The sequence below is a fragment of the Gopherus flavomarginatus genome, chromosome 1 (genome assembly GCF_025201925.1).
Source record: "Gopherus flavomarginatus isolate rGopFla2 chromosome 1, rGopFla2.mat.asm, whole genome shotgun sequence".
NCBI lineage: Eukaryota > Metazoa > Chordata > Testudines > Testudinidae > Gopherus > Gopherus flavomarginatus.
The window spans coordinates 378,648,840-378,660,906 of record NC_066617.1 but is presented as its reverse complement, the minus strand read 5'-3'; the positions used below and the strand labels follow the sequence as shown (position 1 = coordinate 378,660,906).

The 12,067-nt window shown below is 45.1% G+C and overlaps 1 protein-coding gene across 1 annotated transcript; it reads left to right on the top strand.

Moving 5' to 3' along the window:
- Positions 1-10,478: 10,478 nt before the first annotated feature.
- Positions 10,479-11,426, top strand: LOC127053382 (olfactory receptor 52M1-like). The gene has a single exon (XM_050958001.1). It carries the CDS (start codon positions 10,479-10,481, stop codon positions 11,424-11,426), a length of 948 nt encoding a protein of 315 aa, XP_050813958.1.
- The last annotated feature ends 641 nt before the right edge of the window (positions 11,427-12,067 follow it).

Genomic DNA, 12,067 nt, shown 5'->3' with positions numbered 1-12,067 from the left:
AAAGAGATAATTTCACTGGGAGAAAAACATGGGAACTAATGTACTCTGTGATCTAGTGGAGAAAAGCAGAGGAAGGCTCAGTGGTTGGAAGCTGAAGCCAGACAAATTCCACCTAAAAATAAAGGTCAAATGTTTAATACTGTCAGTGAATAACCTCTGGAGCACACTGTGAAGGGAAGTGGTGGATTCCCCAACACTCCATACCTGCAGATCCAGACTGGGTGCTTTTCTGGAAGATCTGCTTGAGGGCCTGTCCACATTGAAAATGCTAGAAAGGCACTTCTCACACCGACAGCAGGGGTTCTCCCATCAGCATAGATGATCCACCTCCCCAAGAGATTCTAGCTAGGGTCGATGGAAAAATTCTTCTCTTGACCTCAAGCTGTCTACAGAGGGTTAAGTTGCACTTGGGTTGTCAAACAGTAAGAGATGGGTACCAGCAATTTCTGAGACGGAAGCATCTTCCCTGGGAATCCCCCTCCGGTAGCCATGTCTCAAACCTCTCTCACCCCAGCATCTTCAGCAGCATCCCATGCTGAGAGCCGATGCAGAAGTGTGCACCATTTATAATATAGCTCAGGGCAATCCCAGTGGGGTTTGCTCATCCTCTAGGGGAAAAAAGAGCATCTGATTTTAAACAGGCTAGAGAAAATCCTGTCTGCGCTTTTCTGTTCTTTATCCAATCCTCTCTAGGTATTGCAGTTACACAGCTGAACCATCTTGCCCCTGTAAGAAGCCTGATCTGTATAAGTTTATTACCCAGAGTGCCTCTTCATCAGTGTGGAGAGGAGAATGCACTAGCCTCTGCCTCTGAAGAGATTTCCCTTTTACACTTCAAATAACACACTGCGTCAGGTTAAAAAAATATTAAAAATATTTATTAACTATAGAAAGATAGACATTAAGTTATCATAAGTAACAGTGTGCAGATCAAAATTGGTTACCTAAGAAATAAACAAAATCACAATCTAAGTTCTAAATACTAGCCAGGATTTGAATCAAGCCGTCTCTCACCCTCATGGTACCAATCAGTCGAGAAGGGAGAGGGGATATTGGGAAATAAGGCTCTGCAGTATCTGGGTTATGGACATGCTTGCTGGAAACTAACCCCAATAAACACTGCCTGCACCTTGGACTTCTGGTCTCCTGCTTTCTGTTTGCGTTACAAGAGCCAGGGGAGAGGGTGAAGGGAAAGCCCTCTAACAGTGACAGGGAAAGGAAGTAATGACAGACAGGGGCGAGGTCTTGGGGGAAAAGGCAGAGCAGGAGTGGAATCTTGGCAGTAGATGTGGGGCAAGGGGTGAGGCTTCGGAGGTCCAGTTACCAGCAATTAGAAAGATAGCGAACCAAAGGTTTGTACATAGACTTGTTTCCAGGTTGTCAGGCTGACACAGCACAGTAAGATCAGGAAAGGATTTAATGTCTTTTTCACTGTCCAGTAATTGATTCAGAGAAGAGGGCCCAGGACCATATCACCATCTAGATTGGCATACAGCTTGGTGGGAGAACCAGAGCACTAGGAGAAATCTTTTAGGTCCCTTTATGAGTAAAGAGCTGGAGCAGCCTGTCCGAAATCAGTTTGCTCCCCACCTCATAGATGATAGGATTTCAGGGTGCCAGGAGGTCCATGTTGGCAATGAGAACATGGAAATGCAGATGCACATTGTAGCCAAAATGGAGCATGAGGAAGAAGAAGAGATGCCACGTGGGGAAGGAACATAGGAAGGAGATGTTGGTCCAGTGCTTTACAAGCACAGAGACTGAAGGAGTTACAAGAAGGTGGGGCAGTACACAGGCAGAAGGGCAGCAGAATTGACTCTTTAATAGCAGCATTGTGGCTGCAGGAAAGCTGCAGACTCCAGCTAGAGGAGGAGGACACCCCAGAGGGCTCTGCCAAATCCCAAAGTTTGCTTCAGGGCAACATGGAGAAATTAACGCACATTGGAAAACATCATCCCAAATATACATATAAAATGATGGGGTCTAAATTAGCTGTTACCACTCAAGAAAGAGACCTTGGAGTCATTGTGGATAGTTCTCTGAAACCCGCCACTCAATGTGCAGCGGCAGTCAAAAAAGCGAACAGAATGTTGGAAATCCTTAAGAAAGGGATAGATAATAAGATGAAAAATATTAGAAAATCATGACGATTGTGGAGAAAGTGTATATAGAAATGTTATTTGCACCTTCCCATGACACTAGAACAAGAGGTCACTAAATGAAATGAATAGGCAGCAGGTTTAAAACAAAAAAAAGAGAGTATTTCTACACACAACGCATAGTGAAGCTAGGGAACTCTTTGACAGAAGATGTTGTGAAGGCCTAGACAATAACAAGGTTAAAAAAAGAACTAGAGAAATTCATGGAGGACAGGTCCATCAATGGCCATTAGCCAGGATGGGCAGGGATGATGTCCCTAGCCTCTGTTTGCCAGAAGCTAGGAATGGTCAAAGCGGTATGGATTCCTTCTGGAGCACTTGGCATTGGTCACTCTCGGAAGACAGGATACTGGTCTGGATGGACCTATAGTCTGGCCCAGTATCGCCGTTCTTATAATCTTATGTTCACTGAGGCAGGGAATGGCGTGCAGGTATTGTATAGTGTGTATTCGGAATATCTTGTGCTGTATAAAGTAAAGGAAATGTTTTAGAAAACCCCTTTTAAAGCTCTGGGTCTGTTTGCTTTAACGATCTTGTGCCCTGAAAGAGAGAAACAGGAAACAGAGTGCACCCAAGGGGGAGCTCTGGCAAGGGTGTGCTGAACCAATTGGAGTGTCTGGGGGAGCTGAACCACATTAGGGTGAAGGGAACAGCTTGAGGACCTCTGCACATAGCTTTGGGATCACTCAGCCCCACTCCCTTTCCACTCACAGGATTCTAGCGTTGATGTGGCAGCTCCAGGTTTGCTGTCAGCCCTGCTCACGCTCCTGTGGCTCGACGCCCACCAGAAGTTTGTGTCCCACACACTGGATCCATGTCAGAGCAGCGTTCAGGCCCTGCCTCTGGCTCTGGGTTTCTAGGCCCACGGTCAGGGTGCAGCTTCCATTCTAGCACTATGGGACTGGGGAGCGCAAGGCCCTTAGGATAGTCTCATTTACTCTGTACCTCGGCAGGCTTTTCTCCTGTGGTACAGAATAGTTTGCAGTCTTTTTCAGGACATGGAAGTATGTCTTATACAAAAATACAAAATTAGATTTCAGAGAGCTCTAGTTCTATAGCTCTCTTGCTGTGATACTCTGTACCGCATAGCAACACCCTAGCACCCCCATATTCACCACTGCTATATAGTTGCAACAAATCTTGTACAAAATATGTCATGTGAGGTATCTATGGAAAAGCTGTGGTTTGCTGAATGTGATTATCCTATTTGTGCGTCTGTATCATTTTTGCCTCTGAAATAACAAATATTGACTATCTACCTGTATTTCAAATGCATTTCCTCCTCTGGTAACTCCCACAAAGTAGTTTACATCCAGCCTAGCCAGCACATTGCAAATGGATATTCAACCTCACGGTTCATCAATTAACACAATGGGCCATGGATGCAAGGGCATGTGAGCGGCTCATGTGACACTGGACTCCATCTTGTGCTGTAATTTTCCACTAACTGTGCTGGTATCTCTGTTTTGAATAATGAAGTTCCCTCCACATGGCAGTTCCCACCACTTGGTCTCACTCCTCCCACAACTCAATATTAAAACACAGCTAAAAGAAAAAGATTTGACTGGAGAGGTGGTCACAGGTTGGAAAGGAGAAATGCAGAAACCTCTCTAAAAGTCCACAGATGTGAACAGCTGTGTCCTGCATACAACGAGACAGGTGATATTGCTGAATAGGTTTCAGAGTGGTAGCTGTGGTAGTCTGCATCAGCAGAAACAATGAGGAGTCCTTGTGGCACCTTAGAGACTAACACATTTATTTGGGCATAAGTTTTTGTGGGCAAGAACCCACTTAGTGAGATGCATGAAGTGAAAAATACAGAAGCAGGTATAAATTCATCAAAGAATGGGGGTTGCTTTACCAAGCGCGAGGTCAATCTAACAAGATAGTGACTACTTCCCTATCTTTGAGAGGCTGTGCGTGATTCATAAGATTCCTGATAACTAGCAGATGCCCACTTTAATTTCAAAGGTAACTGGTAAAGCTCTGGATATAGTCAATAAAATGCCAATTGAGAATCTTTTGGATTATTCTAAATTCAAATAAATGGTTTTGAAGCAATTTCAGATTACCCCTGAAATACACAGAGTGAAATTTACAAATCCTAAGAGTGCTGCTGATACAAGTAATGTGGAACATGTAAACAAAATGAAAGATTTGATGGGAAAGTGGGCAAGGGGCAAAGGTGTTAGAAGCGTTAAAGGAATGGTAAGCAATGCTGCAGAGACATAAATAGAGTTTTTCTAGTGACCCAGAGAAGGCACTTGCTGACTTTTGACTTTAGGCACTAGACTGATCTACAAAGTGTTGAAAGGTACAGAGAACTTTGCAAGAACACCTGTGGCTAACACCACAATGTTTGCAACACTTGGGAGTTGCATGGGCAAAAGCTAGTTAAGGCCTTGGGCACACTGCCGTTGCATTAGTCATTGACAAGTATTTCTGCAGTAAACTAACGAGTGAGGTCTGATATGTGCCCCAAGCAACGCCCTCGTGTCCCCATATTTACTATGGTGATATGATTTGATGTGTTTTATATAAAGTTTGTCAGGTAACATATCAATGGAAAAGTTATGATTTGTTGAACATGATCACCCTAGTTATATGTACGTATTATTTTTGTCCCTAAAGTTATGAATATTGACAATGTACCAGTAGAATATCAGGGTTGGAAGGGACCTCAGGAGATCATATAGTCTAAACCCCTACTCAAGGCAGGACCAATCCCCAAACAGAATCTTACCCCAGTTCCCTAAATGGCTACCTGAAGGATTGAGCTCACAAGCCTGGGTTTAGTAGGCCAATGCTCAAACCACTGAGCCATCCCTCCCCTGATTTCAAATGTGTTTGCTCTTCAGTAACAGCCACAATGTAGTTTACAGCTGATCTAGCCAGCATATTATGAATGAACCATTCATGGAAATGGTGCATTAAGAAATGTGATAGGCTTTAGAAGAAGATTATCCCCACCTGATGGACTTTCCTGTGAATATTCTAGCCAGGATATGGATAATGGCCCCTGCTATGACTCTTCAAAGCAGGCAAGGGCACTTGACCAGCTCATGTGACACTGGACTCCATCTTGTGCCTGAATTTTTCGACTAACTGCGCTGGGCCTTTTGCTTGGAAAAATGAAGCTCCCTCTACATGGCAGAAGCTATAATAGCGGAAAGCGACATCGTCACTTGGCCTCACTCACCCCACAACTCAACACCCAGAAGCACCTTAGGAATAAGGACTGAATGAGTGATGTTGGCCCAAGCTGAAGGAATTTCTAGCCTGAGTATGAAAGATGGGTGAACTGTTTGTCTCGTCAGGGTGAGACACTTCTTGATTGATATCCTGTCTAGGGTACAGAACTTATGTTGCAATTTTTTTTAAATTTCTTAAGTAAACAACTTTGATCTGTTCTCTTTGACTTATAATGACTTACAATAATTTTTTTCTGTACTTAGTACATCTGCTTTCTATTTATTTATCTAAAACAGTATCTTTGACATATAAAGGGAAATCTGATCAGGAACAGGGGCTGGTGCATTGTCCTCTACACATTGAGGGAAAGGGGCAGGGCAATAAACGTACACTGGTCAGTCTTCTGACAAGGGCAAGACAGCACAGCTCTGAGATCCTAGGCTGGGGAATTGGGGGAACTGGCTGGAGCCTTTCTATTGCTGGTTCAGGGATGGCTTTTGAAAGCTTTCACGTAACTGCAGCTGGGTGTGTCTCTGTCTGCATATGGATGTGTAAGTGCAAGACCTGGAGGGGCTTGCAGCTTTTCACAGCCTCACAGTGTGAGAGGGGTCCAGGCTGGTATGTGAGAGGGCTCACGGGAGCCCCTCTTTCAGTTGCACCCTGTAGAAGTCCCTCACTCCTACCCAGTGAAGAGGCCCTACAACAGTATGACTCCATTTCCCGCTTATCATGTGCTCAGTTACTTTTGGAGAGACCGTTTTTTATGTCAGGGAACTCAAAACTCCTGGGTTCTGTCTGTCATTCTCTATTTGATTTTGGTCAAGTCATGTCTCCCTGTACCTCAGGTTGCCTATGGATAAATGGGGATATGTTCATAGTGACTTCCTTTGCTAGGATTTTGGAAGATCCATCAGTGAAAGGTTCTACAAGGTATGATAATAGCTACTGATGAGAATTATTGATCTCTGATCCATTAGTGAAAATCCCTTGTGCCTCCATAAAGTTTTCGTGTCTCCCCTCAGTCATCTTTCTCCAGATCTATCTGTCTGCTATCTGCCCATCCATCCTGGACATTTACATAGCATTCGATCCTAAAAGACAAAGAAAAAATCCCTAGGTTTCTAAGTAATCAACTATAATTTTTAAATATACACAAATACACAGAGCAGCCAATTCCTCTCTGACTCACTGCAGAGCCCAAGAGTTCTCATCTCCCTTTGGGAAGGTCCCTTAATTACTGTTTACTCCTAAATCTGGACAAAAAACACAGAAGCGCAGACATGGAAAGAAAGACATTGGCTAGAGTGTCTCTGGTCTCCAGGCTGTTTGCATCCAGATGCCGCTTCTCCCCTAGAGGCTGAGCGAATCCCACTGGGATTGCACAGAGCTATATAATAAACAGTGCACATCCTGTGTCAGCTCTCGGCATGGGATGCTGCTGCAGATATTGAGCTGAGAGAGGTGTGGGACACGGCTACCTGAGGGGGATTCCTAGCGAAGAGGCTTCCATCTCAGAAATCACAGGTACCATCTCTTGCTGTTCAACAAACCAAGTGTAACGTATGCATGATGGGGTAGAGAATAGATTTGTTTTTATTTCTGCTCCACACAGCCACCAAACATCCCAAGGCCCTTGCCACAGGTGTTGAATTTGCTCTAGTATCCTGGGCCAAAATGTCCCTCTTTGCTGTGCCCCTTGGTGATGAGCTGCAGCCCTGAGGTGGCTGCATTTCAGGGGCACAATGGACCCTTCTGGATGAAAGTTGTTAGTAGACGTCCAGGACAAGGCCAGATTAGGAGGCTGTGGGCTGCAGTTTGCTCAGGCCCCCATGAAGAGCTATGGCAGCCCCCCTGTCGTGTTTAAAGTGAAGAAAAGCCCTCAAGCAGGTCATCCAGAAAAAACATCCCGTATGGAGTAAGAAATGAGTAAAACCTCAGGAGCCAGCTGCATGTTAATGTTTAGCAAACTTACAGGCAATCGAAAATGAAGTCTTGTAGTTGAAGGTGTAAGACAGACTTAACTATGGTTGGTGACACCATCAATACTAACTATGGCCAATCCATTTGTGACTCCCATTCAGCTAAGCTCTTTGCTCCAATAATATCTGTGGCAAGGAGTTCCACGGGCCAAATATGGATTATGTAAGCACTTTTTTAAATCAATTTTCTATGTTCATTTTTTCAGTGTAAATGAATGTTCTCTTGTCAGTGTGTTATGAGACAGAATAAATTTAAATGCCTGAACTACTTTCTATATAGATAGATTTGTAGGGTTCATTAGATCATCCAGTGTGACCTCCTGTATAACAGAGGACATTAACTTTCACCCAGTTACCCCAGAACTGAGCTCCATAACTTGTCTTTGAGTAAGAACTGGAATCAAAGAGTGATAGAGTTAGAAGAGGGCTGCAATGATCAGCCAGTCTAACCCCTGCCAAGTTGCAGGATTTGTTGTGTTGAAACCATCCAAGACAGATGACTATCTAGCCTCATGTTGAAAACCTCCAGTGAAGGACTTTTCACAACCTGCCAGTGCGTCTGTTCTTACATTTGGGAAGTTTATCTGAGATTAAATCTAAATCTGCTGTGCTGTAGTTTAAAACCATTGCCTCTTCCCTGCCCTATGTGCAACACTCCTCCATAGTTTTAATGGCAGCCTTTCAAGTATCTCAAGACTGCTGTCATGTCCCCCCTTAATCCTCCATTTTCCAAACTAAACATACCCTTTTCCTTCAGCCTTTGCTCATATGACTTGCATTCCATCCTGTGGATCGTCTTTGTCACTCTCATCAGGATCCTTTTCAGTTTCTGTACGTTCTTCCTATATATTGGAGACCCAAACTGGACAGAATACTCCAGCTGAGGTCTAACCAGGGCCAAGAAAATTGCTACTATCCCCTCCCGTGACTTGCATGCTCTGCCTCTGCTAATGCAAATTACAATTGTATTTTCTCTTTTTTGCTATAGCAAAAAAAAAAAATCACACCCCTGAGAGATGTAGCTATATCAGTCTAACCCTGGTATATAAAGTATTATGTCTACCGAAGAATTTAAATTGACCTAGCTACCACCTCTCAGAGAGGTAGATTATGTATGCTGACAGGAGAACCCCCACCAAAGTAGCCACGGGGCTGCTGGCAGTTGAAATGGGGTCACCGGTGACGACAACATCCAACTTCTTATAAAAATGGCAGGTCTGTGGCACAGCACCAGAGATACTGTTTGCCTCCCTTGCTTGTGGTACATTTGCCTCAGTTCCTTCACCTTTGCTGTGTACAGCAGTGTGTCCTCATCATAGCACTTTTCCCACACACTGTGTGAAATCTGCCCTTAGGGACTGACATTTGTCATAAACAGATGGTTAAGGGTTAATGTCTCTTTTACCTGTAAAGTGTTAAGAAGCTCAGTAAACCTGGCTGATACCTGACCAGAGGACCAATAGGAGGACAAGATACTTTCAAATCTTGGTGGAGGAAAGTCTTTTTTTGTGCTTTTTGTGTTGTTCGTTGTTCGCTCGTGGGGCTAAGAGGGACCAGAGGTACACCCAGACTTTCCCAATCTTTCTGAATCAGTCTTTCAGGTTTCAAAATAGTAAGTAATAGCCAGGCAAGGTGGATTAGTGTTATGTTTGTTTTCTTAACTTGTAAATGGTGTTTTTGCTGGAAGGATTTTTACCTCTGTTTGCTGTAACTTTGAATCTCAGGCTGGTGGGGCGGGGAGAGTCCCTCTAGTCTATATGAATCTGAGTACCCTGTAAGCATTTTCCATCCTGATTTTACAGAGATAACTTTTACATTTTCTCTTTTTTTATGTAAAAGTTTTCTTTTTATGAACCTGATTGATTTTTCCTTGTTTTAAGATCCAAGGAGTTTGAATCGGTGAGAGGCTTCTCAAGGCAACCCAGGGAGGGGAAAATCTGGGGGGAAAAGGAGAGGGATGGTTAATTCCTCTTGGTTTTAAGATCCAAGGAGTTGAGATCAGTGTGAAACCTCTCAAGGCAACCCAGGGAGGGGAGAGTCTGGGGGGAAAAGGAGGGTAATGGTTAATTTCTCCTTCTTTTAAGACGCAAGGGGTTTGGGTCTTGGGTTCCCCAGGGAAGGTTTTGGGGGAACAGAAAGTGTGCCAGACACTGACTTCTGGCTGGTGGCAGTGTACCGAATTTAAGCTAGTAATTAAGCTTAGAAGTGTTTATGCAGGTTCCCACTTTTTGTACTCTAAAGTTCAACGTGGGGGAAAAACCTTGACAGCATTCCTATAGCTGGAGCACAGCTGGGTCTGCACAGCCTCCTCCCCAAATACCGAGCAGCTCCAGAAGCTCCACAGTGTCCGCAGCATTTAACCACCCGACAACCTAGGAAGGTGTGACGTGAGCACTCCACACCGAGCAAACAGAAAGGGGAATTTCAAAATTGGAAGCCTTTAAAGGGGGAGGGGCAGAAAGTGTTTACCTTGTTGCAGGAGAGAGGAGTTTAAACTCTTCCCCAGAGCAGTCAGGATGGGCAATGTGGGACGCCTTCCAGAGGCCAATTACAGTGATCAAAACAAGCACCAGTGTCTACACTGGCACTTTGCCAGAAAAAGTTTATGGAAAAGTCTTGTCGAGATGGTTATATGATGTCACTGACGCTGAGGAGTCTGTCGTTGAAAGTGGCTTTGCAGTGTGTACGCTGCCCCTGTGTCTTTGGCAAAAGGGGATTATTGACAATCAATAAATACATAAATAAAACGTGTCAGTGTAGGAAAAGCCTAAGGAACAATGGTGGATAATCAGTATTCACACTCCTGATTTCTACTGCAGCCTAGTAAGGTTCCCACCCCATGAGGTGCAGGATTTATTGAGCAGGGAGCACCATCAAATATGGAATTGGAATTAGTAGGGTCAGTTCTTCAGAATTCATTTCTCTGAATAATGAAACTGTCATTTATCAGAGTGAAAATCTACTCCCTCCATGAAACCAGCCTCCAGTAGAGGATATAGTGTCTCAGATTCACATTGTCTCTCCATCCAGGTATTTATACTGCGACCATCACCCTAGACCCTCGGCACACACAGTAAGTCAGGGGAACGTACGGTACATACAGGTGACACTGTTCTGCCTCAGAGTCGGACACCTTCTCTTCTACTCCATGTCAAGTTCCAACACAACCTACTTCACCAAACCCTCCACCTTCATCCTGCTGGGCATTCCTGGCCTGGAGACGGCCCATGTCTGGATCTCCATCCCCTTCTGCACTATGTACATTATAGCCATCTTGGGGAACTTCACCATCCTGTTCATTGTGAAGATGGAGCAGAGCCTCCATAAACCCATGTACTATTTCCTCTGCATGCTAGCTATCACCGACCTGGTTTTTTATACGTCCATCCTGCCCAAAATACTGGCAATCTTCTGTTTCAGTTACAAGGAGATCAGTTTCAGTGCCTGCCTCACTCAGATGTACTTCATTCACTGCTCCTATGTGATGGAGTCTGGGATCCTCCTGGCCATGGCTTTGGATCGCTACGTGGCCATCTGTAATCCCCTGAGACATTCCATGACCCTGACGAACCCCCTGGTGGCCAAGATTGGCCTGGCCGTGGTGCTGCGTGGTTGCATTGTTGTATTTCCCTATCCCTTACTGGCAAGACAATGGCCTTATTGTAGAACCATCATCATCCCCCAGCCATACTGCGCACACATAGCTGTGGTGAACCTGGCCTGCGCCGACACCCGTGTTAGTAGTTACTATGGCCTCTTTGTGCAATTCTGTGTGATTGGTGTGGATGGGATTTTTATCGCTGTGTCCTATACCCAGATCCTCAGGGCCATCTTCAACCTCCCCACAAAGGACGCCCGGCTCAAGACTTTTGAAACCTGCGGCTCCCACCTCTTTGTCATTTTAGCCTTTTACATCCCAGATCTCATCATCTCCCTCATGAACAGATTTGCCCAAAATGTGCCCCTGCATTTCCATGTTCTTATTGTTAATGTGTACTTCTTGCTGCCCCCCATGCTGCACCCCATCATCTATGGGGTGAGGACCAAACAGATCCGGGGCAGGCTTCTCTGGCTCTTTACTCATAAAGGGGCCTAACGTTTTCTCCTGGTGCTCTGGTCTTCAGACCGAAGTCTGTGCAGAGCTGGCTGGTGACATGGTGCTGGGCCCCCTTCCCTCAATCACTTACTGGACAGTCAAAGTGACATTAAATCCTTTCCTGGCTTTTCTGTGCTGTGTCTGAGTGACAAACTGAGGAATCACTTTGTGTACAAGCATTCTCCCATAGGATACCACCTTTCTAATTGCTTTTAACTGGATATCTGAGGCCCCATGCCCTGTGCTGTCAATTCCCCAAGGCCCTGCCCCCTGATCCACCTCTTTCCACAAAGCCCCTTTCCCAATCCCACCTATTCTCCCAAGGCCCCGCTCCATTCTCAACATATTCCCCCAAAATCCCGCCTGTTACTTGCTCCCCTCCTCTCCAAACCCTTCCACTTGCTGGATCATCTCTGCCTTCCTCCCCCCACTCCCTCTGCTTTGGGGCTGGGACAGGATCTGCTGCAGCCTGGCAAGAAACCGGCAGTGAGGACACAGCGCTGGGGCTCATAGGGCAGTCTGGAGCAGAGAGGGAAGCCAGGAAACTAAATAAAATCAGCTGAGCGTTGGGAGGAGGGCTGCGATATAGTCAGCTGAGGCCTGGTCTACACTACGATTTTAGTTTGAATTTAGCATTGTTA

Excerpts from the sequence above, each read along its gene's own strand:
- LOC127053382 (XM_050958001.1), top strand. The coding sequence starts at position 10,479 with ATGTCAAGTTCCAACACAACCTACTTCACCAAACCCTCCACCTTCATC.